At 37.9% G+C, this 24,813-nt stretch overlaps 1 protein-coding gene across 1 annotated transcript; it reads right to left on the bottom strand.

The window, feature by feature from the left end:
• Positions 1-420: 420 nt before the first annotated feature.
• pygl (phosphorylase, glycogen, liver) lies at positions 421-24,813 on the bottom strand. Its single transcript, XM_041813248.1, has 20 exons — positions 24,517-24,813; positions 22,015-22,116; positions 21,824-21,902; positions 16,989-17,092; positions 16,171-16,302; positions 13,474-13,585; positions 13,128-13,210; positions 12,878-13,015; positions 12,678-12,770; positions 10,478-10,624; positions 10,223-10,386; positions 9,884-9,998; positions 9,598-9,699; positions 8,960-9,107; positions 6,743-6,801; positions 6,511-6,652; positions 6,089-6,296; positions 5,241-5,375; positions 1,720-1,786; positions 421-1,471 (listed from the first exon to the last, which is right to left on the bottom strand). Exons 1-20 carry the CDS (start codon positions 24,757-24,759, stop codon positions 1,283-1,285), a joined length of 2,562 nt encoding a protein of 853 aa, XP_041669182.1. The 5' UTR covers positions 24,760-24,813; the 3' UTR covers positions 421-1,282.

Genomic DNA, 24,813 nt, shown 5'->3' with positions numbered 1-24,813 from the left:
GTACAGTCTGTTGTTAGCTGATGTCACTGCCTTAAATGAAAGTGAACAGCCAGTTAAATGCTGGTTTTTAATTCATTTTGAGGTAAATTTCCCAAACCTATCTGCTACAGTGCTCTATGGGTCATTAAATTAAAAACAGATTTGTACCAGAAAACAGTAAATGTAATCTCCACCTTCTGCCTCTCTGATCAGGCAAAGAGCCAGGCAGCTGCTCTGATCAGAAGCTTTTTTTTTTTTTTTTTTAATGTATAAAGATCTTATTTCTCTTGAGTGGGCGTGGCTTCAGCTCATTCAACAGACACACCCACACCATCCTAGAGCAGATTTTACTGCCATATTTTCATGATTTTAGACATTAATTTTGTAAACTTTGAGATGTTTTTCATGACTCAAATTTGACCTGGTGGAGTGGCCTGTCATACAACAAACCTAAAAACCTAAAATAAAGTTGTTGTTTTTTTTATCATTTTACAGGACCTTTAATCTCATAATTTTGTAATTATTGCCAGAATTCAAGATTTAATCTCTGAATTTTGACTTTTGTCCTCAGTATTTTGACAACAGTCTCAGAATTCTTTGAAAAAAGTTAAGGATTTTGTGGTTAAAGTTATAATTCAGCATTTAATCCCAAAATTTTCATTTTTCCCCCTCATAATTCAGATTTAAGTCACAGGATTCTAAGAGAAAAGTTGGACTTTTTAGATTAAAATCACAATTCAGTGCAAAAAAATCAGAATTCTCACTTAAATCACAGAATTCTGACTTAAATGTCAGAATTTTGCATGCAATCTTAGATTCTTGAGAGAAAAAAAGGTAGAAATTTTCTTTTCAGAGCATTTTATAAAGTTTAAATGTGACCTAGACCTTTTCAGATGAACCCTTGCTGTGTTTGTGCTGAATGTAAAATATGTGTCATGTAAAAACTGCAACAAAGGTTCTCTGAGCCATGCCCTAAGTATGGAAAATAACAGGGTCTGATGTGCAAAGGAAAAATACCAGAAAAGTTTTTTTTTTCATAATGCACTTTGAGAGAAAAGGTCAAAATGTTGGGAAAAATGTAGAAAATGGAGGAAAGAATCTCAAAATGCTTCCTGGTTTACTTCATGTGTCATTGCTTCAGAACTGTAACAGACATTTTTAAACAAGTGCTCTGACTCGGCTATGCTGGAAATAAAAAACCCGTGAGTGAAATCTGCAGAGTCAAAGCTGAGTGGTGTGAAACTGAAAACAGTGAATGATGTGTAAACATAAGTCGGCCCCTCTCCCTGGTCGTCAGATGGCCTCACATCTTCATCACGGCCCGGGCCGTCTCCTCGATGGCCTCTCTGGGCTCGTTAGGAGGCGGGATCTTCAGGTCGGTAGGCTCCACCCCCCACACCTCGGTGGCGTATTCTGTGATGGTTCTGTCGCTGGAGAACTTTCCGGTGGCAGCAATGTTTTTGATCACCATCTTTGTCCACTCGTTTGGATTCTTTAAGAGACAAATAAAACAGGACTCTTCAGTCCAACTAGACTTTTTATACTTTAACCAGCTCATTTTCTTCTTTCATAAAACTTTTGAAAACTTCCAAACACTTGATTAAAATTATAAACATGGTTTCTAGAAGGAGTCCTGTTGTGGAACTAAACTCATTCCTAGGAATTAAAGCCTGGTTTTACCCAAAGTTACTACTGATTTCGTAAACTAGTTTTAGTGAGGCTGTTGGACTCAAACTTTACCTCGTACAGTTTGCTGACTTTCTCCTGGCATGCCATGTAGTCCTCAAAGTCTGCAAACACTTTGAAACTGCAGAGAGAGACGAGAGAGGATAAATCATTACGCATACCAGTCTGACAACATGGTGTCACCATAAAGCAGGGATGTCAGACTCAGTCACAGCAGGGGCCGAATCCTGAGTTTGGGTCTAACCTGAGGGCCCAACTGGGTCGAAATTTCCCATAAACTGTGAAACTCATCTTCACCACTAAAGGATTATAGGGGGAAAAATAACATACGATTGATGATAAATGACTTGGAGATTAAAAAAAGTCAAGGCACTACATAAAAATAAAAAATAAAATTCAAAATCATGAGTTTCAAAGGTCAAAATATGAGATAAGATTCACAATTATGAGTTTTAAATGTCAAAATATGGGATGATATTTAAAAACCATATGAGTTTAAATGTCTATAATTGAGATAAAATAAAAAAAAAACAATTTAAGAGGTCAAATATGGGATAATATTTAAAAACCATATGAGTTTAAATGTCTATAATTGAGATAAAATTAAAAAAAAACAATTTAAGAGGTCAAATATGGGATAATATTTAAAAACCATATGAGTTAAAAGGTCTATATTTGAGATTAAAAAACTGTCTAAGAGGTCAAAATATGGGGTAATATTTAAAAAACATGAGTTAAAAGGTCTATATTTGAGATAAAATTAAAAAACAGTTTAAAAGGTCAAAATATGGGATAGTATATAATAACCGTATGAGTTTAAAGATCTATATTTAAGATAAAATAAAAAAAACTGCTTAAAAGGTCAAAATATGGGATAATATTTAAAAACATGAGTTTAAAGGTCTATATTTGAGATAAAATTAAAAAACAGTTTAAAAGGTCAAAATCTGGGATAATATTTAAAAAACATGAGTTTAAAGGTCTATATTTAAGATAAAATTTAAAAAACTGTGTAAGAGGTCAAAATATGGGGTAATATTTAAAAATCATATGAGGAAAAAAATCAAAATCAAAAGTTTAAAAGATGAAAATATAAAATAAAATTCAAAATCAAGAGTTTTTAATGTCATATATATGAGATAAAATTTAAAAAATCTGAATTATAGGTCCAAAGATGAGATAAAAAATGTAGGATTTTGAATCAAATAGGTTTATATTTGGGATTAAAATTCAAAGTTAGGAGTTGAAAATGTCAAAATGTAAGATAAAATCCTAATTCATTAGTTTAAAATGCCAAAATATAACTTAAAAATTAAAATGGTGAATCTAAATGTTCAAAATATGAGATAAAAGTCAAAACCATAACTTTAAGTCATAACTGTGAGATGAAAATTACAACATGAGAACACAAATTTCTTTTCCCACAGTCCTGACTTTTTATCAAATCATTCTAACTCTTACTCTTTCTAATTCTTATGACTTATCAAGGATATTTTCAATCATTATGGTTAAGTTTACATTGTTATACTGTAGGAAATCTTCAGACCTCATACTGGTGGGCCAGTTAGAATAAAAATATGATATGATCTGGCGGGCCAGATGTAACTGTACCACGGGCCATAAAGTGTTCAAAAGTTCTGCACATATTGGAAGAAAACCACAAACGTGTCATAGTGGAGCTGGATGACCAGCTCCTCCAGACCCAGATTTTCCTGCAGAACCTGAAGCTCCTTTAATCTACTTTGGTGATAGATGTCTAAAAGTAAGCCTTGTGAATGGGTCCCAATGTGAGGACTGTAGCTTTTTAGCACTTTTTGCATGAAAAAAATCACTTAAGTATGAGGGAAGCTGCTTAGATAATGCCTTATAATAAGGATATAGCAATGATTTTATTTTTGAGTGGTCAAGAAAGCCCAGCTTATTTGATAGGTCAGAGTTTAATAACAAGATAAGACCTTAAGATTTGTAATGAACCTCAGGGCTTCATGTTATACAACATAAGGAAGATGCATGCATGCACAGAGATGATAATAGTTCAAATTGTGTATTTATCAACTCAAAAATATTGAGGAGCATAAAAAATAAAACCTGAAGTTTCTGGTGTTTCAGAGAGACTTAATTAAAAAAAAAAATCTCTTTCCTTATTTTAAAGGTACTTATGTATGAAGGTGTAATAGTGGGACTGTAGTTAACTTCAAGGCCTTTCTGCATGCATTTTCGTAAACCTTTACAAAAACTGATACAAAAATAAGTTCAGCTTGTTATACAATTACGTACACTCATGGATGAAAGTATTGGCACCCCTGAAATTTTTCCAGAAAATACCGCATTTCTCCCCCATAGCACCTTCATGTGCTTTGGAACAACGCAAAAAACAGAAGGAAAAAGCCAAAATGGACACACACAAAAATAAAAAAATGGGCCGGACAAAATTATTGGCACCCTTTTAAAACTGGGTGCCTCTGGCACTGGGTGCCTTGACTGTGTGCAAAGAATCATGAAATCTGGAGACTATCAAAAGATTTTGGGCCGCAATATAGGGCCTAGTGTCAGAAAGCTGGGTCTGTGTCAGAGGTCATGGGTGTTCCAGCAGGACAATGACCCCAAACATACCTCAGAAAGCACCAAGAAATGGTTAGAGACAAAACGCTGGAGAGTTCTGAAGTGGCCAGCAATGAGTCTGGATCTAAATCCCATTGAACACCTATGGAGAGATCTCAAAATTGCTGTTGCAAGAAGGCACCCTTCAAATCTGAGAGACCTGGAGCAGTTTGCAAAAGAAGAGTGGTCCAAAGTTCCAGCTGAGAGGTGTAAGAAGCTTGTTGATGGTTATAGGAAGTGATTGGTTTCAGTTATTTTTTCCCAAGGGTGTGAAACCAAATATTAAGTTGAGGGTTCCAACATTTTTGTCCAAGTTTTGTGTAAAATTACATCAATTTTGGCTTTTTTCTTCTGCTTTTTTGTGTTGTTCCAATGCACATAAAGGAAATAAACGTGTATACCAAAAACATTTGTAATTGCAACAATTTCTGGAAGAAAAGGTGTATTCTCTGGAAAAATCCAAGGGTGCCAATACTTTTGCCCATGACTGTTTCACACAGCCTGACATTGCAAATAGATTTGTCTTGCAGAAGGAAATTGAGGCCATATCTGTAAGCTGATATTATGGAATAAAACGAGTCAATCGCAGATACAAGGATCATAAAATGCAGAAAAAATGCTTGGAATAATTTAAAATTGTGTCAGTATATAGTTTGTCCAGCAGACGGTGCTGTTTACAATCCTCTCAGCACTGCCTGTAAAGCAAGTAGCAGCTGTAGGAGGCTGTGAAATTTCAACAGACTTTCAACATTCAGTAGATGTGAAATAAGAATAATTTGTTTAGTGTAGCCTCATGTGTGTGTTTGCAGGGGAAAATTCAACTCTGCATTAAAACTTCTTTCTATTTCAGCTCGTAATTAAGCCAACCAGACAGTGATTCTGCCCTCTCAAGAGAGCATCAGTCAAGCTTTAAAAACAGCTCTGTTTGTAAGAAACCTCACAGTAAAGTAGCAAACTGTTGGCGTGTTTCTCACCGGTCGTGTTTGAAGAGCATCTCTGTGAGGTCTTTGAACAGATGAGGATTTTTAGGGCTAAAAAATCCGCTGGTGATCTGGTCCATCACCTGTTTGAGCTCTGGAATCGTCTTGTAGTACGACATGGCGTCATATCTAAAAAGAGAGAATGTCCTGTAGCTTTAGCCAGAAATGTGACAGAAGAAGAAGTGTTATGAGTCCTTCACCTACATTTCAACACAAATATTCTTGGATTCTCTACCTTAGATCCTTTAAAAGGCTGTCACTTCTGTTTTAATTCATTTACTTCTAGATTATTTTCATTGTGCATCATTGCACGCTGCTTTCAAAGCATCAAGACTGGTTTCAACCTTAAATACAGGACAACTTAAGATGCAAAGGTATGCATCATTACATTGCAGTATAACTCTAGTAATATGGCATATTTATCATATTTTGTCCCACCCATTGTGCAGAACAGGCACGGCATTATATGACAAGAAGTCTACGCTTCACTTGTAGCTAGTTGGATCAAACTGGGCCAGCAAACACTTCAGATGATGGCAGATTCAGAAAACAGAGAAATTCACCATAAACTGATTTACACATTTTTCTGTTTTGTTTCCCTGCCCTATAGTTCCTGTCACATGTTGTGAAACACCAAGTAGCAATGTCTCAAAGGGAGACAGCTTTTAGCTATTTTAAGACGTGGTATTTTTTAGTCTCACTTCAAGAAAATAAGTGAAATCAGTGTTAGAGAAGTTGGTGAACTTTTGCTAACCTTTGCCTTCAACAACATGTAAATATTTATAAATAAGAGCACCAAAAGTAAAAATAGATTAGTAAAAAAGTGGATTAGTCCCTTTTACCCCTTTTTGTCCATCTCAGCCACGTCCTCCACCCTCATGCCAAAGATGAACAGGTTCTCCTCTCCGGCTTCCTCAGCCATCTCCACGTTGGCGCCGTCCATGGTGCCGATGGTCAGCGCTCCGTTCAGCATGAACTTCATGTTTCCTGTTCCTGATGCTTCAGTGCCGGCTGTGGAGATCTGCTCAGACAGATCTGTGGCAGGAATCACTGAGGGAAAGAAAATCATGTTAGCGTCTGTTTAAGGAAGATCTCAGTCCAGAGCAAGCAGACTACAGGTTTGAGAACCCTCCACAAATTACAGGCCACAATTTCTACCCAACATACCTTTAAACTGGAGTTTTGCACATGCATGTTTTTGTGTTTAATGCACTAATCAGAGGGTTAAAAACTTTTGCAGCTGTTTGAAATGTCTGTCTGCTACCTTTCTCTGCTAAAGAGACCCTGTAGTTCTCCAGGAAGATGACTTTCAGCTTGTTTCCCACCACGGGGTCGTTATTAACCACGTCAGCCACTGAAGTGATCAGTCTGATGATCATCTTTGCCATGTGGTACCCAGGAGCAGCCTGCAGAGGGCAACAGTGTGGCGTGAAACAAAAATGTCACTCTATTCTCTGCTGACCTCATATTTGTCATTTTTGACAGCTGCGTGTTACCTTTCCTCCGATGATCACTGTTCGTGGGACAAAAGGAGCTGTGGGGTTCTTCCTGATACCTTAGCAGACAAAAACAGGCACAAATACATTAAAATGAAGAATTTCTACTAAAAAACTTAAAGAAATGTAGACGTATTAATCAATAGTTATTGCATCTCTCAGGTCTTTGACAAAATTACATCAGTCAGGGACTTGTTTTGAACATGCACTGCCTCTTACTCCACGTTACATGTCAGATGCAACATATAGGAACAGTCTTCTTACATTACACATATTAAATGAGATTCATTTTAATAAAAGTACTTTTCAATGCCACAACATCACTTGTAGTTGATAATTAAATCCTTTAAGGGGAGTTCCTGACCTTTTTTGCATCTCCTCATTATCACTGCCTCTAATACTTTCAAATTTAACATTTCCTTTAGTAGAATCATCGGTTGGTGATAGGTTGATGATTAAATCTAATGTAGGTTGATGTACGCCAATATTTTCAGCTTGTGGATAGATATTTCCAGCTGATATAGGCCAAATTTACAGCTATAAAGGCCAATATTTACAGTCACTATAGGTTCATATTTACAGATGACACAAGTTAATATTTGAAGCCAAAATATGCTGATAGTTACTGCCGATATAGGCTGATATTTACAGCTGATGTAATTCAATTATAACAGCTGTTACAGGCCAATATTTGCAGATAATTTAAGCCAATATTTACCACCAATATAGCATGATATTCACAGCTAATATGGGCAAATATTTACAGCTAATACAGGCTTTTATTCACAGCTGATGCAGGCCAATATCCCCTGCTAAATTAAGTCAATATTTACAGCTTATACAGGCCAATATTCACATCTGATTTAGGCCAATATTTACAGCTGATTTAGGCCAATATTTACAGCTGATGTAGACCAATATTTCCGGCAAAATTAAGCCAATACCTGCAACTTATACAAACTAATATTTTCAGTTGATTTAGGCCAATGTTTATAGCTGATATAGGCCAATGTTTCCCACAAATATAGGCCAATATTTACAGCTTATACTCGCAAATATTTACATCTGATATTCACCAATATTTATATCTAATATTGGCCAACATCTATAGTTAATGTAGGCCAATATTCCTGGGTAATTTAAGCCAATATCTGCAGCTTATACAGGCATATATTTACAGCTTTAAAGGCCAATATTTAAAGTCACTATAGGTCCTTATTTTCAGCTGATGTAGGCCAATAATAACAGCTGATAGATGCCCATATTTGCAGCTAATTTAAGCCAACATTTACAGCCAATATAGCATGATATTTACAGCCGATTATGGCCAATATTTTACAGCTTAAGGGCTGAAAGTCACAGCTAATATCGGCCAGTATTTACAGCGATCTAAAACAATATCCTCTGCTAAATTAGGTCAATATTTACAGCTTATCAGGCTAATATTTATGTCTGATTTAGGCCAATACTTAGAGCTGATGTAGGTCAATACTTTCCGCAAATTTAGGCCAATACCTCAGCTTATTCAAACTAATATTTTCAGTTGATTTAGGCCAATATTTATTGCTGATATAGGCCAGTATTTCCCCCAGATATAGGCCAATATTTACAGCTTATACTGGCAAATATTTACATCTGATATTGGCCAACATCTAAAGTTCATGTAGGCCAATGTTCCCAGGTAATTTAAGCCGATATCTACAGCTTATGCAGGCAAATACTCACAGCTGATTGATATGTACAGCGAGTATAGGATGATATTCATAGATAGTTAATATTAAAAAGTCTACCACATTACACAAATGAAATGTGTTTTTTGTTGATTCTAGGTATGTTTGTGTGTTTAAACATTCTTTTAATTGCTAAATAAATACTTAAATGGACATTTCCTGACATTTTTGCATCCTCTGGTTTACAACCTTTAAAAGTAAACTGATACTTTCAAAATAAAACTAACATTTTATCTGAGTCTGCAGGTAATGTTTTCCCCCAGATGTAATGTTACCCTTTTTTAATCACAGACCAGTGATTGTGTGGAAATTTCCCACACTAAATGTTATAATCAGATCATCTTCTCAGGATTTGTTTTAACTTGCTGCCAGCTCAGATTGGGCGGGGACGGCGCTGTATCATTACAGACTGTGTCATGTAACAGTGAGCTCTGTGCTGTCTTGTGAAACCTTCTGGAATGTTGTGATGAGTGATTTTTACACGTACGGTTGTACATGGCAATGATGTGCAGGCAGTTGAGGAGCTGACGCTTGTACTCATGGATTCTCTTCACATGGACGTCAAACATGGATGCTGGGTTGATTTTCACCCGGTACTCCTTCTCCAGGTACTGAGCAAATTTCACCTTGTTGTCCTGAGAGGGAATCAGAAATATGAGGCTGAATTAAAGCAGTTATTTGGTAACAATGTGGCCTGTCCTGACACGTATGGATTCTAAAGCCGCTCTGAACAAATAAATCTGTAAAATCTTCTCCTGTAGAGACATGCAGGAAAAATGAACGACTGTAAGAAATGGTTGGTTGTATTCATGTTGAAATATGTGCTTCATGGTGCAACAGGACTTGTACAAATACGCTTCAATCATCTGCATGTTTTACAACATCATGTAGTCATCAGTGAAGCATGAAAATTGAACCAGCAGTTGCTTTAAACCCCAACAAAGCTCCCTGATCTACAGATAAGCTGTCTTTGTGGCTCTTCTTGAAGTTATATCCTCCATCTGTGCATAAAAGAATCTCTGAAAAATCATCAGCATAACAATAATGAAGCACAAATCCATGCAAAACCACAAACATAGTGCACAAACCCATATTGTAGTATCATAAACAAGGTTAAGACTGTACCTGTTTGACTTTGGAGACATCCCTGATGAAGGCAGCATCATCAACAAAGTCGTTGAGCTTCTGCAGCTGGCTCAGGTCCTTCACATAATCCTCCCCGATGACCTGAAGGAGAAATTGAGACGTCACATGTGAGTAAAACAAACTGATAAAGTTTAAGAGGCTCTTTCTTTTACATGTTTAAGCCTGGAGCACAGTTGGTAAAGGACTGAGAGGGTCAGTCATACCATCTCGGATCATTTATTCATCATAGAGAGTATTATTTATTTCTCAGGCAGCTTGGACAGACCTCAGCGATGAGCTCGGCCAGTCCGGGGTTGCAGAGCAACAGCCAGCGTCGGGGAGTGATGCCATTGGTTTTGTTCTGAAACTTGTCTGGTTCAAGTTCGCTGAAGTTACGAAATCTGAAGAAGAGGAATACAAAATGTTGCTGAGCTTCATTATCAGAGACTTTAACACTACTAAGAAAGTGTTTGCACCATTTATTTTGTTTTGATCAGACATCTGCAAAGCCACCGTCTCTTATCTGCATTGCATGCTTGCAGCAGTTCTTTGTCATTAGTTTTCACGTTTTAAAAAATTTCTATGATCTTCCATGATCATGCAAACAGCTTCATTTTTCACCTACACTTCAGTCTTGATGATGTTGGAGTGAATCTCCGCCACTCCATTAACAGCGTGAGATCCAACGATGCAGAGGTGAGCCATGTTCACTCTTTTACAGCCGTCCTCTTCGATCAGAGACATTGACCTCAGCTTGTCCACGTCGTCTGGATAGAGAGCTGCGATATTCTGCAGCAAACAAACACAGAGAAACTTTCACGATTGCAGGTCAGCATAGATGTAGTTTTTTTTTCTGTGTATAGTAGGGAAGAATACCCACATCCAGGTGGATCTGGTTGATCTGGTAGATGATCTGGAGGTGTCGGGGCAGCAGTGTCTCCAGCAGCTCCACAGGCCAGCGCTCCAGAGCCTCGGGAAGGACCGTGTGGTTGGTGTAGGCAAAGGTCCGTTTGGTGAGGTCCCAGGCCTGCACAGAGAGGGGCAGTTATTAAGATTTGTGATTCATAAACAATAAAACCTACTGCAAGGAACCTTCTCTTTGTGTTGAACGATCATAGCTGGTTAAACATGAATCAAAATTATTCAACACCCATTGCAAATCAGGTTTATTGAGAAAATTTAGACTTTCAAGGAAAAAATCAGCAATTGAAATAGCTCAACAAGTCAAAAGAATGGTCCAAAAAGCTAAGAGAAGAGCTCACTGGCCTTCACAAACAAGGAACAGGATACTAAAAGACAGCAAAGGCCCTGAATGTTCAAAGTTGCAGGACCAGTGGTTCCACTACCTGGACGGAGCAGAAAAAGGAAGCTATCAACGGCTGCAACCAGATATCTGAGAGGGCAGGTTGTGAAAAACCATCGAGTGACTGCAAAAGACCTCCAGCAAACTTGGTGGCAACAGGGACTGAGGTTTCAGTAATTATAGTAAGCCGTGGACTGATTTCCCTGCAAGAACTCCAAGACCTACACCACTACTGATGCAAAAGCACAAGGAAAGTCAGTTCCAATCTGCTCAAAATCATATAAATAAAGCACAGAGGTTTTAGGATTCTGTTCAGTGGAGCCATGAAGCAAAACTGGAACTTTCTGGCATGATGGATCAACGGTATGTCTAGAGAAAGAGGAATGAAGCATAGGCCGAAAAGAACACAGTTAAGCATGGTGGTGGCTCGGTGATGCTCTGGGGCTGCTTTGCATCCTCTGGCACAGGAAACCTGCAGCGTGTGGAAGGACAGATGGATTTATCGAAGGATCAGGAAATCCTGGGAAGAAGCATAATGCCATCTGTTAGGAAGCTTGGGCATCACTGGACCATCCAACTGGACAATGATCCCAAGCATACCTTAGATTCCACCAAGGCTTGGTTGCAGAAGAAGTTGCGGAAGATTCTACCATGGCCATCACAGTCTGACCTGAACCCTGTAGAAAATCTCTGGTGGGTTTTGAAGAAGGCGGTTGCAGCATGCAGACTCAAGAATATGACTGGACTGGAGGCCATTGCACATGAGGAATGGGCTAAGATTCCTCAGGAACACTGCAAGAAGCTTCTGCAGCAGGTCACAGAAGCAAAAGGGTGCTCTACTAAGGACTAAGATGTACCATGAAGGGGATGAATAATTTTGAGACTGGACAAGTCATTATAAGTTACATTTTCAGTTGGATTTGTTCATTGCAAGCAGCTGAATGTCTTTAAATTTTCACAATAAATCTGATTTGCAATGGGGGTTGAATAATTCTGATTACAACTGGATAACCAACATGATCATATAAGTATTTGAGTTTTTTTAAAATGGCAGTATGTTTTGATTTTCAAAGGATTAGAGGTACAAGCTAACAATGTTAGCTCTTGGTCTGCCTACAAAGTTAGAGTTGTGCAGTTTCATTCACACGATAGGGTTAGCATCAAACATGACTTAAGAGGAGGAAAAGATTCTCTACATTTGTAAATAAGAAAGCCATGTTTCTCTCAGTTGCCATGGACACCTACAGTCGTACTCTTGTTTCTCAACTTGTGGAAAAGAGGCACAGGGTGAGAAGGAGCTAATCTGCATTTAAAGAGACACACCAAGTGCAAATGCCATGAGAGAGAGCTGGTTTATACAGGATCAAATACCTCCTCCAGTGCTTTATCCATATTATATTTTAACCACAACACACAAGAGCACAGAGTTTTCATTCAGACCACAGGGGACTGTGTTAAAGGTGGAAAAGAGCTATTATATTCTACCTCTGTCACCAGAGGGGCTTTGCACATTTCCTGCATTAATTACTTTCAGTTATTTCAGAAATTTCTTTGCAGCCTCATGCTTTGCATGTCTTGTACTGTCTCATAAAAAAGCTTACTCTACTTCCTCTTTTATGTCTTAACCTGGCTGACATTTTTTGCAAACAGACATTATGCAACTGCAGAGAAGATGGTTCGGTTTAAGCTCTGTGGTTTCTTTGTGTTCCTGTCCCGTCAGGATTACTTCATTTTTCATGATTCAACAGGTTGAATTCAAGCGGAAGCGCTCACTCACCGTGTCCCAGTCGAGTTTCTCAATGTCTACAAAGATTCTCATCAGCTCAGGGATCGCCATGGCCGGATGGGTGTCGTTCAGCTGGATTGCAACCTAGGGATGATGGAAAAATATCAAATTTCATTCAAAATTGAGATCTTTGCAAGCATTTCTATAACTGGCATGGACAAAATTAGTAACAAACATATTTTGGGGCTTACTTTCTCAGGGAAGCTCTCAAAGGATGTCCGGCTGGGGCTGCCCTTCTTTGTGGTCTTGAATCGGCGGATGATGTCTTGGAGTGTGGCGGCCACGACAAAGTACTCCTGCTTCAGACGGAGCTCTTTTCCTTCAAAGAACTAAATAGAAAAGACGACACAGAGAGTAAAGACTGAGCTTGTTTTGAGACAGCAGATAATCAGTGGAAAGAGAAAATAATACGTTTTAGTTTATTTAGTGACAGACACTTACATTGTCATTGGGGTAGAGGACACGGGAGATGTTCTCTGCCAAGTTTCTGTCCAGAACAGCCTGGATGTAATCTCCAACATTAACTACAGACAGAGGAAAAGCTGTTTACTGACACTGATGCATCTTAAACATATTCTTTGTTATTATGCATGCAAATTACAGCCAGTAATTTAACTCTTCAGGGGAGGAAACTGCAGCTACTTTGGAAGACAGACTTGTTTTAGCAAGATGCCAGTGTTGCAGCAGTTTCCTTCATTCTTGCAGGCTTTTATCTTTTGAAACCTACAAGGAAATTTGCAGCTTGTTTTGCAATAGAAATGGTAAAAACACAGCCTTAGTCGCTCACAGTCTCTGAGGTTGAAGTCGTTGGGAGCGCGGGCCGACCACAGCCTCATTGTGTTCACAGTGTTGTTCATGTAGCCGGGGATGGGCGTGTCATAAGGCATCGCTAAAACCACCTGCACAAATGGAAAATGGAAATGGATTGCATAGCACTTTTTTAGGCATCTGAATACTCAAAAGAGCCTTAACACTCATCAGTACAAACTGATCCCATTCATACACATCCATACGCCACTGGTGCATCAGTGGGAGCAAAATGGTTTAAGTGCATTGTAGAAGGACACACAAAAATGCAGGAGCTGGGGGTCGAACCCATGACTTCCCAGTAGCAAAAAGACCGACTCCCCCCAACTAAACCTTAACCCACAGCCGCCCCAAATTGGGAAACACAGATGGAGCAAGCAGAAATAGATGTGTAAAGTTTGATTTTGTGCAATAAAAATTTCTTATTCCAAAAAAAAAGAAGCCAACACATCTCAGATTCCAACCAGATAAAAACAAAACACCAGCTTTGTACTTGTTAATTTGGTTCACATCATGATTTTCAAATGCATATGTGTTTTTTTGCACAAGGGCTTTTGTTATATTCAGTGTTTAGGCTCTGTGTAATACAGAAGCCCTGTGTATCTCATCGAATTAGAAAAGCATACTGCCCTCCTTGCATGTTACCTGATATTAGCTTACCCATCTGTCTACAGGCCAAACTTATTCGCAAGCTACACAGCAAAAGTATTTGATTTTCAGAGTATGCATTTAGAATCTAAAGTCATTTTAACTCTTGTGGAGTCTCTACAATGTTAATATCACTCAATAACCAGTGTTGATGCCATGCATAGCTATTCTCTTTTGTTTCAGCTGGTGATGACACTATTGCACTATGAGTGAAGCTATCCACCGAGATAGAGAGTTTTGCCCATAGGCCTTCAGTAAGGGTGGTATGATTTTCATTAGAGTGAACTTCCTGGCTTTGGGTTTGTCTCTGCTTCATAAAAAACAATGTCAATCTTACATAGTGCTAATGCTAGCAGCGATTTAGTGTTAAAAAATGAAACACCATGGGGGCAGATGGCCTAATGCAGGGGTATTTAATAAGTTTGGAATGAAGGCCACTTCCTGAAGAAGCATCCATAAGAAGGGCCTGAGAGACCTGAGGCTCACTGGGCTTCTCTGAGAAGTCAGAAATTAATCAAGCATAACTTTCAACCACTAAAACTCATTTTTCTGTTCAGGAATGCAATTAAATATCTATAATTTGACATATTAATCAAGAAATAATAATGTGCTTTTTTCAGTATTTTTTCAGTTTTTTTGTAAATAGTACATTTGAAAATTCATGGATAACAATAACAATTATATTTTAGCATTAAAAATATCATTTCGGCTTATGAGCTTCTACATATTGGTGTATTAACCATTGCAGAAACATAAAGAATGATTTTGGTAATTACCAATGCTGTTAATTTAGGGCAGCTGTGGCATAAACCTTACTTTGGGTGGTGGTCTAATAAATTTGTTAAGCACTGTATAATATAGGAGTGGTCACTTGTTGAATTAATATAGATTTGTAGGGATGGAGATTCTACACACTGCATCTTTAAAGGGCCACTAAAAATGACCTTGGGGCCTGATCTGGCCCAGGGCCTCCAATTGAATAGCCCAGGCCTAATGGTTAGTTGATGCTTCATGAGCGCAGGTAGCCTGGGTTCTAGTCTGGCCTGTGGCCTCTTTCACCCCCACTCGCTCAGCCAATCCAAAGGCATAAAAGCCCTTTAATATATCTGAAAAACAAGAGGTGGAAAAAGTGCACACCTATTGTACTCAGGTAAAAGTGAAGTTACTCTGATTAAAATTCACTTAAGTAGAAAATACTGGTCTGTAAATTTACTCAAGTAAAAGTAAAAAGTATTTAAAGTTTAATTAAAGTACTGAGTAACTACTGAGGAGTTGAACTGTGGAATATATGTTGGAATAGATCTCCAACCAGGTTGTTCAGATAAAGTCACACCTCTACAATTAAGTTAAATCAAAGCAAAACTGACAGAGTTAATAAACTCATATAGAGTTAAATTTAAGGTTTAAAAAAGGTCTTTATTGGGCCACACTACATAAAGTTACACTACACATTTGAAATTAAAATTCTCCAGTATAACAGCTGCAGAGACTCTTAATAATCTGTGGTAAGGTGGATCTACTCTATCAAGAATTAAAGACAGTCAACCTCATTGCAGGGCAATGCATACTGATGGAGAAAAGCCACAGGAACACCTAAAGTCACAGGTAGGAGCCCTAACTCAGCAGGTAACTTCACTCATGGTGCAAATGTGTCACATTAAAAAACGATAACAGTGAGGAAAAAGTACAAGAGTATAGTACTTAAGTAGAAGTACAATTACTCTGTTTAAAATGTACTTTAAGTTGAAGTAAAAGTACGGATTTTAAAAAGTACAAGAACCTTTGATTCAATGTAATAAATTACTTTCCAATCCTGTTAAAAACAGTAGTGTCAAGCAAATTTAACACTGGCCAGAGTTGGCCAGGTTCTGGTATGTCCTGTAGTTCTCTGGCTTAGCTGAAGAGATGCTATACTTGCTATGACTGTTTTTAGATAAATGGGGAAAGGCCTCATATTCCTCTTACACTCAGGCCTTCAAATTCCTCAGACTGTCCTGTCTGATTCTCCAGTAAAGCCAGTCTCCAGTACCTGCGTGTCGACCCACTTGGAGCCGTCTTTTGTTTCTTCCACCCGTCCGTAGAAGTGAACAGGCAGCATGTACTCTGGACGTGCTTTCTCCCAGGGGTTTCCATGCCTCAGCCAATCATCTGCTTCCTCCACCTGCAGCAGGTCAGACCAGGTTAAAGATAAAGAGATTGAAGGAGTCACTGAGCAAGATTTTATCTACTGTAAATGAAGTGAAAAAAAAAGGAATTCCCTCTGTGATTGAAACCTACACATCCATGATTAGATGAGATTTTGTGTGAACTGCAAGATGAAATTCAAACTCTCCCTTGCCTACTAACAAATCTAACCTCTTTAGTAAAAAGACAGTGAGCTCAGGACCAGCTCAGCGTTCAGAGTCGATGTTTACACTGACGGTTTGAACATCAAATAACCAGAAGAATTCAAAAGGGCAAAGGCCTTCAGTTTGAGCATGTCTTATCACAAGATACACAATGTTTATTTAGCTTCTTTACGTAAAACCAACCACTACCAGCTTTTGTCCTGGGCCTGCTGCACTAAAGAGGTGTAGATTGCATGCAATGTTACTGTTAATGATTAGCTTGTGATGTAATTTGACCCAATTCATTTCTACTTTGGCCTGTCTCCACTTTGAGTCCTTGCAGCAGGACAATTGGTCAGCAAAAGTCATGAATGTTAGAGTAGGGGCAAGAAAGACTGATTTTGAAGCCAACAGAAGCCAAACAGGACCCAGTTTAGAGAGTTTAAACCGCATGATCAGCCGGTGATTGTGTTTTTATTGCACTGTTATTAGTGATAAAGGTGTTTTCAGCCTGCGTTACCTGCCAGCCGTCTCTTATCTTCTGGTTAAAGATCCCATACTCGTATCGAATGCCGTAACCGTACGCTGCAAGACCCAGCGTGGCCATCGAATCCAGGAAACAAGCTGTGTGCAGAAAAATAAAGCAGAGATCAAATCAACTATAACAGAGATAAAAATGAGAGTTCATGGTGCAGGTAGGGGAAGTGTGGTTGCATCATTTCTGCAAGTCTGCATGTTGCTTCAGCTTTTCAACAGACAACAGGAGGAGGAATTCAATGGAAAGCTGCCAAACAGGCCTGAGACTATAATGGAGTATTGTTGAAATGTGCATGGAGAATTTATTTATCTTCATGTGTTTGCAGGGTGTAAAGCAGGGGTGTCAAACTCAACCACAGCAGGGGCCGGATTCTGGATTAGGTCTAACCTGAGGGCCTAAGATTTTACCATAAACTGTCAACCTCATTTTCACCAGTAATAAAATATGAAAAAACAGCACTGATGATAAATCATTTGAAAATTCAAAACAGTAAAAATTACAAGTTTAAAGGCTCAAATCTGAGATAAAAATTCCAATTTATTAGTTCAGAAAATCTGAACATGATATTAAAAATGGAAAAAAATATTTTTAAAGAGCAAATATATGAGGAGAAAGTTGAAATGATAAGTTTGAAAGGTCAAAATATAAGATCAATGGATCAAATCATGAGTTTAAAAGTCTAAATATGACTTAAATTTTTAAATTGTGAGTCTGATTGGTCCAAATATTGGATTAAAAAGCCAAAAATTTGGAGTTGAAAATGTCAAAATGCAAGCTAGAATTCAAAATGATGACTTAAAAAGTTGAAAAATATGACTTAAATTCAAAATTAAGAGTATAAAAGGTCAAAATATGATATAAAAAGTAAAAATTATTCTGTCAAAATATGAGAAAAAATTGAAATCATGTTTTTAAAAGTCAAAATATGGGATTAAAAAGCCAAAGTAAGGAGTTGAAAAGGTCAAAATATGACTTAAAATTTAAAATTGGGAATCTTAAAGATAAAAGATATAAAGTCCAAATTATGAGTTGAAAAGGTGAAAGTATGAAATGAAAAGTAAAATCCTAAGTTTGAGTTGTAATCTTGAGATGCAAAATTAAAAAATATAAAACAAAACACAAATTTTTCAGATTTTTATGGCTTAACAAGGATAGTTTAAATAATCAAGTTGAAGTTTACATTTTTATAGTGGAGGAAATCTGCAGACCTCATACTGGTGGGCCAGTTAGAATACAAATATGGTATGATCTTGCTGGATTTGGCCCCCGGGCCTTGAGTTTGACACCCGTGCTGTAAAGGTAAACCTTTGGCCTGTTTGGAGAAAAGATGAAACTTTGCTTTTTGGCACATCTTAGACAAGATATGCAGTTTCAACCATTTCAATTTAAAACAGATAGAATGAACAAAAAAGTTGCAATTGCTGCCATAATAACAGGATAGAGAAGAATTTCTACTAGGGATGAATTCTGTACAAATTTTGGTGCATGTCAAAGTTTCAAAAATACGGTTATTTTGACAGAGAAATAGTTAAAATACAAGTTTAAATGTCTTGCAGCCAGTCCAGGATGTGCCCAGTCTCTCACCCAATGGTAGCTGGGACTGGCTCCAGCCCTCCTGTGACCCCAACGGGGATAAGTGGTGTAGTAGATAATGGATGCATGAACTGATTGAGCCTTGCATTTCAATAAGGTCCTCACTCCAAGGTTGATGCTCAGGTCTTAAATATTAAACATACCTAAAAGGTGCAAAGCCAGGCCTACATTCTGCAATTTTCAGGTTGAATCCAGTGTGAATTTTGACTCAGAAATCAGGCCAATTTTAAGCCTGGTTATGCATAATTTGCTGTGCAGTGTAAAGGAGAAACCACAGCCTGATCAATTGTTCTCGATGAATCAGGTGGGTTTCTGGCATGTCTGATATTTTGGTCGAATGACTGTGCACACTGACAGAGTCAAAGTAGAGCTGCAAGCCGATTTCCTAAATTTCAGGGGTTTTTTTTCCTGGAGACCTCCAGCTGCCAGTGATGGTGTGCTGTTTGGAAATGAGCTGGTTCTAGAACCTGCCTCTTTCCCCCTTTTGTTGATTATCAAAATTGACATTTGAACACTTGGGTGCACATCCAATCTGTCTGAGGTTTTGGACAGACAAATGGTCAATATAATTTGGCTTTTTGACAAAAAAAGATGACAAAAAACTCCTTGGGGATCTCCTGAGTGCAGTGAATGTGTCTAAAATGATAAAGACACCTCTGTCTGGAAGGTCCAGTCACTGGTTGATCAGTATTCCTGGCTACCATTGCACCATGAGGTCAAAAGAACACTCCAAACAACCAGAAGTCAAGGGGTGGATTTAAAAGCATTTCCAAGGCTCTGAACATCCCCCAGAGTTCAGTTAAATCCGTCATGAAGAAATGGAGCAACATGTCACATGTGTAAATCTGCCTAGATCAGACCGTCCTCACAAACTGAGTGATCGTGCAAGAAGGAGACTAGTGAGAGAGGACACCTATGACTACTCCGAAGGACTTCCAAGCTTCAGCAGCTGAGATGGGAGAGACTCTGCAGACAACAGCTGTTGGCTGGGTTCTTCACCAGTCAGAGCTTTATGGGAGAGTGGCAAAGAGGAGACACCGTTGAAGAAAACTCAGATTCAGTCTGGACTAGAGTTCACCAAAAGGCATTTTGGAGACTCCATGGTCAAGAGGAAGAAAGTTCTTTGGTCTGATGAGGCCAAAATAGAGCTTTTTGACCATCAGACGTCACCACAAACACACCATCCCCACTGTGGAGCATGGTGGTGGCAGCATCATGCTGTGGGGATGCTTCACAGCAGCTGGCCCTGGATGGCTTGTAAAGGTAGAGGGTAGGATGAATGTAGCAAAATATGGAACAATCCTGAGGACAATCTTATTTAGTCTTGGAGATTTATTTCCAGAAAGACACAGCATCCAGAGAAAGCTTCACAGAAATGGTTTAAAGACAACAAGGGGAATGTTCTGGAGTGGCCGAGTCAAAGCCCCGGTCTCACTGTGGACCACATTGAGCTCAGTAAGGGACCCTTATTATCTGCAACTGGGAACATGACAACTACAGCCAGCCACAGCCTATCGTAACCCTAACCCAGTGATACTCAACGTGTGGCTCCAGAGCCACATGTGGCCCTCTTATGACTTAATTTAAACATTATTCTCATTTTTGCCACTTCTTTTTGACACTTTCATCCTGCTTTTTGCAATTTTTTGCCCCTTTTTTGCCCCTTTTCACCCATTAAAGCTGCCTTTTGCAATTAAATGCCACCTATTTGCCACTCTTTGATTCTTCTTGCCGATTTTCCCATCTTTTTCTCATTCTTGCCTATTTTGGTCACTTTTCACTAATTTTTTGCCTTGTTTTTGCCACATTTGAACCATTTTTGCCACCTGTAACTCATGTTTTTTTTTTCCATTTTTCACCCATTTTTGCCACTTTCTGCCCATTTTTGCCACTTTACCCTCAGTGGTTGCCCAGTTTTGCCTATTTTTGCCAGTTCTCCACATTTAAGCTGGCTTTTGCAAATAGATGCCACGTTTTAACCATTTTCCCACCTTTTTTTCAGATATTTGTCACTTTTTGACAATTCTTGCCAGCTTTAACTTGTTTTTTGGTCACTTTCCACCCATTTTTGCCACATTCTGCCATGTATTGCTACGTTTCTCCCAGTGTTTTTCCCACTTGTTGACAATTCAATTTTTCCCTATTCTTTTTGTCACTTTTCACCAATTTAAGCTGCCTTTTGCCATTAAATGCCACTTTTTACCCATTTTCCCACCCTTTTTCAGATTTTTGCCACTTTTTGACATTTTTTTGTCGGCTTTAACTTGCTTTTTGGTCACTTTCTCCCTTTTTTTTCCCACTTTTCTCCCAGTGTTGGCTGCTTTTTGACAATTTTAGACCCCTCTTTTTGTCACTTTTCATCCATTTTTCTCACGTTTATCCTCCTTTTTGAATTGTTTTGCCCCCTTTTTGCCACTTCTCACCCATTGAGCTGCCTTTGCAGTTAAATTCCACTTAATTCCCATTTTTCCACCTATTTTCTGTTTTTTGCTTATTTTAGTCACTTTTCACTCATTTATCTCCACGTTTTTGACACTTTAAACCATTCTTGCCAACTGTAACTCATTTTTTGCCACTTCCCACCCATTTTTGCCACGTTTCCCACCCAGTGCTTGCTGCTTTTTGACCATTTCTGCCACCTTTGACTTATTTTAATTGCCACTTTTCACCACTTAGATTGTGGCTCTTGCAAATGCATTTTTCAACAATTTGGCTCTTTAGTTGAGCAGGGTTGAGTAACACTGCCCTAACCCTAGAGCTCACAGGCCTCTCATACAGGGGGGGAAGGATAGATAGACACTTCAGCAAGGCTATCATGGAATATCTGCCATCTTATAAAAGTCCAAACACATTCTGGGACTGGATTTTTCTCATGTAGCATGCATGCATGCTTTGTGAGATTGAGTCCCAACCACATACTCCTCTGGTTGCAGGGAATGAAGTGTTAGAAGCTCTAAATGTCCTCAGGGAGGACCCCAAACCTCTTGCTACTTGTGCCTCACTTTATTTAATGAATGAATGTAGGCAACCTTTCCCCTGCTGGCTGCTTTCTCCCTGCTGGCTGATTACTTCTTATTTGTGGAAAGCCCTCCAACGCCTTGTTAATATCACGCTGAGATCTGACTTCAAAATACCACCAAGACTTGTAACATCAGATTTAATCAAGGCTGTTAATTTCCCTGGATTATGAAAAAGTAATATTACACTGTATGTTTGTTTTTTACCTGCCAGTCTCCCCAGACCGCCGTTTCCCAGTCCTGCATCCTCCTCCATCTCCTCCAGCTCCTCCATGTCCAGGCCAAGCTACAGCAGGAAAGAGACTTTAAAGTTTAACTCTGGCCTAATAAAACAACAGTAGGGTCCTAATATGACCCGTGTTTGTCTTTGTTGTGGACTGTTGAGACTGGAGTCTGACCTGGTAGATGGCTTCATCGCAGGCGTTCTGCAGCCCCAGGTTGATCATGGTGTTCTGGAGCGTCCGGCCCATGTAGAACTCCAGAGACAGATAATAAATCCTCTGGACATGATGAGGAAACCAAACATAAACGTCATGCATTTCTTGCACATGTGATTTCAGAGAAGGGGTTTTAAATCTCATAATCAAATATTTGCTGAGCAGTTTGCTTGAGATGCAGGAGGAGTGTAAAACTGAGCAGCAACCTTTTCCCTGCACAGAACAGAAATGTAAACATGATGCAACGACACAGAAATACTGCAGTTCTTGGAAGGAGCGTGGAAGGTTTAGGCAACAGGAAAACACTGCAGTTATGACATTACTTCATATCTAAATACTGCAGGACCACACTGAGTCTAAGGGGCTTTCAACAGACATGAGTAGAAGTCAGCTTGTGTGAAAAAGGAGGCAGCTAGGGAAATAACAGCTGATTAGATTAGTTACATATGGAAACCCATTTCTGCCAATACAAATACAAATGTGAAAGCTAGGCAATTAAAACTATATATATATTATTTTCATTTTTATTATTAAAATTATGAGATAAAAATTCAAAAATACGAGATGACTTTTTATCTAATTATTTTGAGGTTTTATCTCATAATTCTGACTTTTAATCTCAAAATTATGACTTTTGATCTCATCATTCTGGCTTTTTATCTCATAATTTAAACTTTTTATTTCATTATCATACATTTTGATCCTATGATTCTGACTTTCCATCACATCATTTTGACTTTTTATCTTATAATTTTATTTCTTTATTTGATTATCATGACTTTTATCTCATAATTTGATTTCTTTATTTAACTATCATGACTTTTATCTCATAATTTTGGCTATCTTATAATCATGACCATTTATCCCATAATTTTGACTTTTTAATGCATAATTTTGGCTTTTAATTTCATCATTAAAATATATTTCGCAATTTTGACTTTTTAATCCCATAATTTTGACGTTTTATCTCATAATTTAAGTTTTTATCTCACATTTTGACTTTTAAGTGCATAATTTTGGCTTTTGATCTCATAATAATGACATTTTATGTCATAATTTAATTTTTTTTATATCATTATCATGACTTTTCATCTCTTTTTTCAGCTTTCAATCTCACAATCATGCCTTTTATTGCATAATTTTGACTTTTTATCCCATATTTTTCACACTTTATCTCATAATTTGTTTTTTTTTTTAGTGCATAATTTCTGCATTTGATCTCATAATTAGACTTTATTTCATAATTTGGTTTTTTAATTGAATAATTTTTGCTTTTATCTCATAATTTTGGCTTTTTATCTAATATTTTCAGTGTTTATCTCATAATTTTGACTTTTTTGTGCATAATTTCAGCTTTATATCTGATAATTGGACTTGGTTTAGCAATTTTGGTTTTTAATCCCATAATTTCGACTTTCTATCTAATAATTATAAACTTTTTAAATTTCATTATCGTGACTTTTTATCTCATATTTTTTTACTTTTTATCTCATAATTTGTCTTTTTAGTGCATTATTTTATTATTTATTTATTTATTTTTTTGCTTACTGTCAAAGCATTTTGCAAATCTTTTTAAAGGTGCTATACAAATAAAGTTATTATCATCATTATTATTATTGTTATTATTATGGCTTTTGATCTCATAGTTAGACTTTATTTTGCAATTTTGGCTTTTAATTTGGACTTTTTTATCTCATATTTATGTCTTTTTATCCTATAATTTTCACTTTTAATCTCATAATTCTGAATTCATTTAGCAATTTTGGACTTTAATCCCATAATTTTGACTTTTTATCTCATATTTGGGACCGATCATCTTGTAACGTTGACTTTTTACTTGGGATTTTATTTTTAATAAACATATGGCCTTCTTTCAAAAGACAAACAGGGCGGCAGCATAAATGCATTAACAGCAATGAGATTAAGGGCCAAATTTAACATTTAAAAAAAAAATCACACTCTATTTTGTCCTTTAAGAGCACTGTGGTTGTGCAGGTTTAATGTAGCTGACAGTTACTACTCAGTGTGGGTCTTCCTGCTCTCACAGTGATGTAAAATAAGTCCATCACTGCTCCTAATGTCTCATTTCACTTTAAAAACTCAGACAGCTTAGAGGACAAGTTAGAAATCATCTGAGCCTGGTAGCATTAAAACTGTATTAGTTCACAGTCCACTTTACATGTTCACTAGCATATTTACTAACTATAATAGGACATTTTTGTCTTTAACAGGTAAATACACTTGCTATGATCTAAGTTTAGCATATTTAGCATATCTAGCATATTTACTATCTATGATAGGACATTTTTGTCTTTAACAGGTAAATACACTTGCTATGATCTAAGTTTAGCATATTTAGCATATCTAGCATATTTACTATCTATGATAGGACATTTTTGTCTTTAACCAGGTAAATACACTTGCTAGGATCTGAGTTTTCTCAGTGCAGTCTGTTATCTTCACCTTAGGGTCTGTTTCGTAGTAGAACTGCTGAGTCCGGATCCACCTGCCCACCAGGTGATCCCTGACGGTGTGAGCCAGAGCGAAGTAGTAGTCTCTGGGTGTCGCGATGTTTCTGTCTTTGACCAGGGTGAAGTGCAGGTGTCGGTTGAAGCCTTTCTTCAGCTCGGCCACATTCTCCACCCCCACGATCCCTCTGATGCTGATCTGTTTGCGCTTCTCCTGGTCGGTCAGAGGAGTCGCCATGCTGGCTGCTGGCAGGCTGGGCAGGATCCGTCCCGGGTGTAGTGACAGAGAGCA

This window comes from Cheilinus undulatus, linkage group 18, assembly GCF_018320785.1.
Source record: "Cheilinus undulatus linkage group 18, ASM1832078v1, whole genome shotgun sequence".
NCBI lineage: Eukaryota > Metazoa > Chordata > Actinopteri > Labriformes > Labridae > Cheilinus > Cheilinus undulatus.
The sequence above is the reverse complement of the archived record's forward strand: the minus strand, read 5'-3'. Positions and strand labels throughout refer to the sequence as shown.

Coding starts and splice junctions, on each gene's coding strand:
- pygl (XM_041813248.1), bottom strand. CDS start 24,759: ATGGCGACTCCTCTGACCGACCAGGAGAAGCGCAAACAGATCAGCATC. Junction 5,376..6,088: donor GCTGAGATGGACAAAAAGGG/GTAAAAGGGACT, acceptor CTCTCTTTTTAG/ATATGACGCCATGTCGTACT. Junction 1,472..1,719: donor AAGTCAGCAAACTGTACGAG/GTAAAGTTTGAG, acceptor TGTCTCTTAAAG/AATCCAAACGAGTGGACAAA.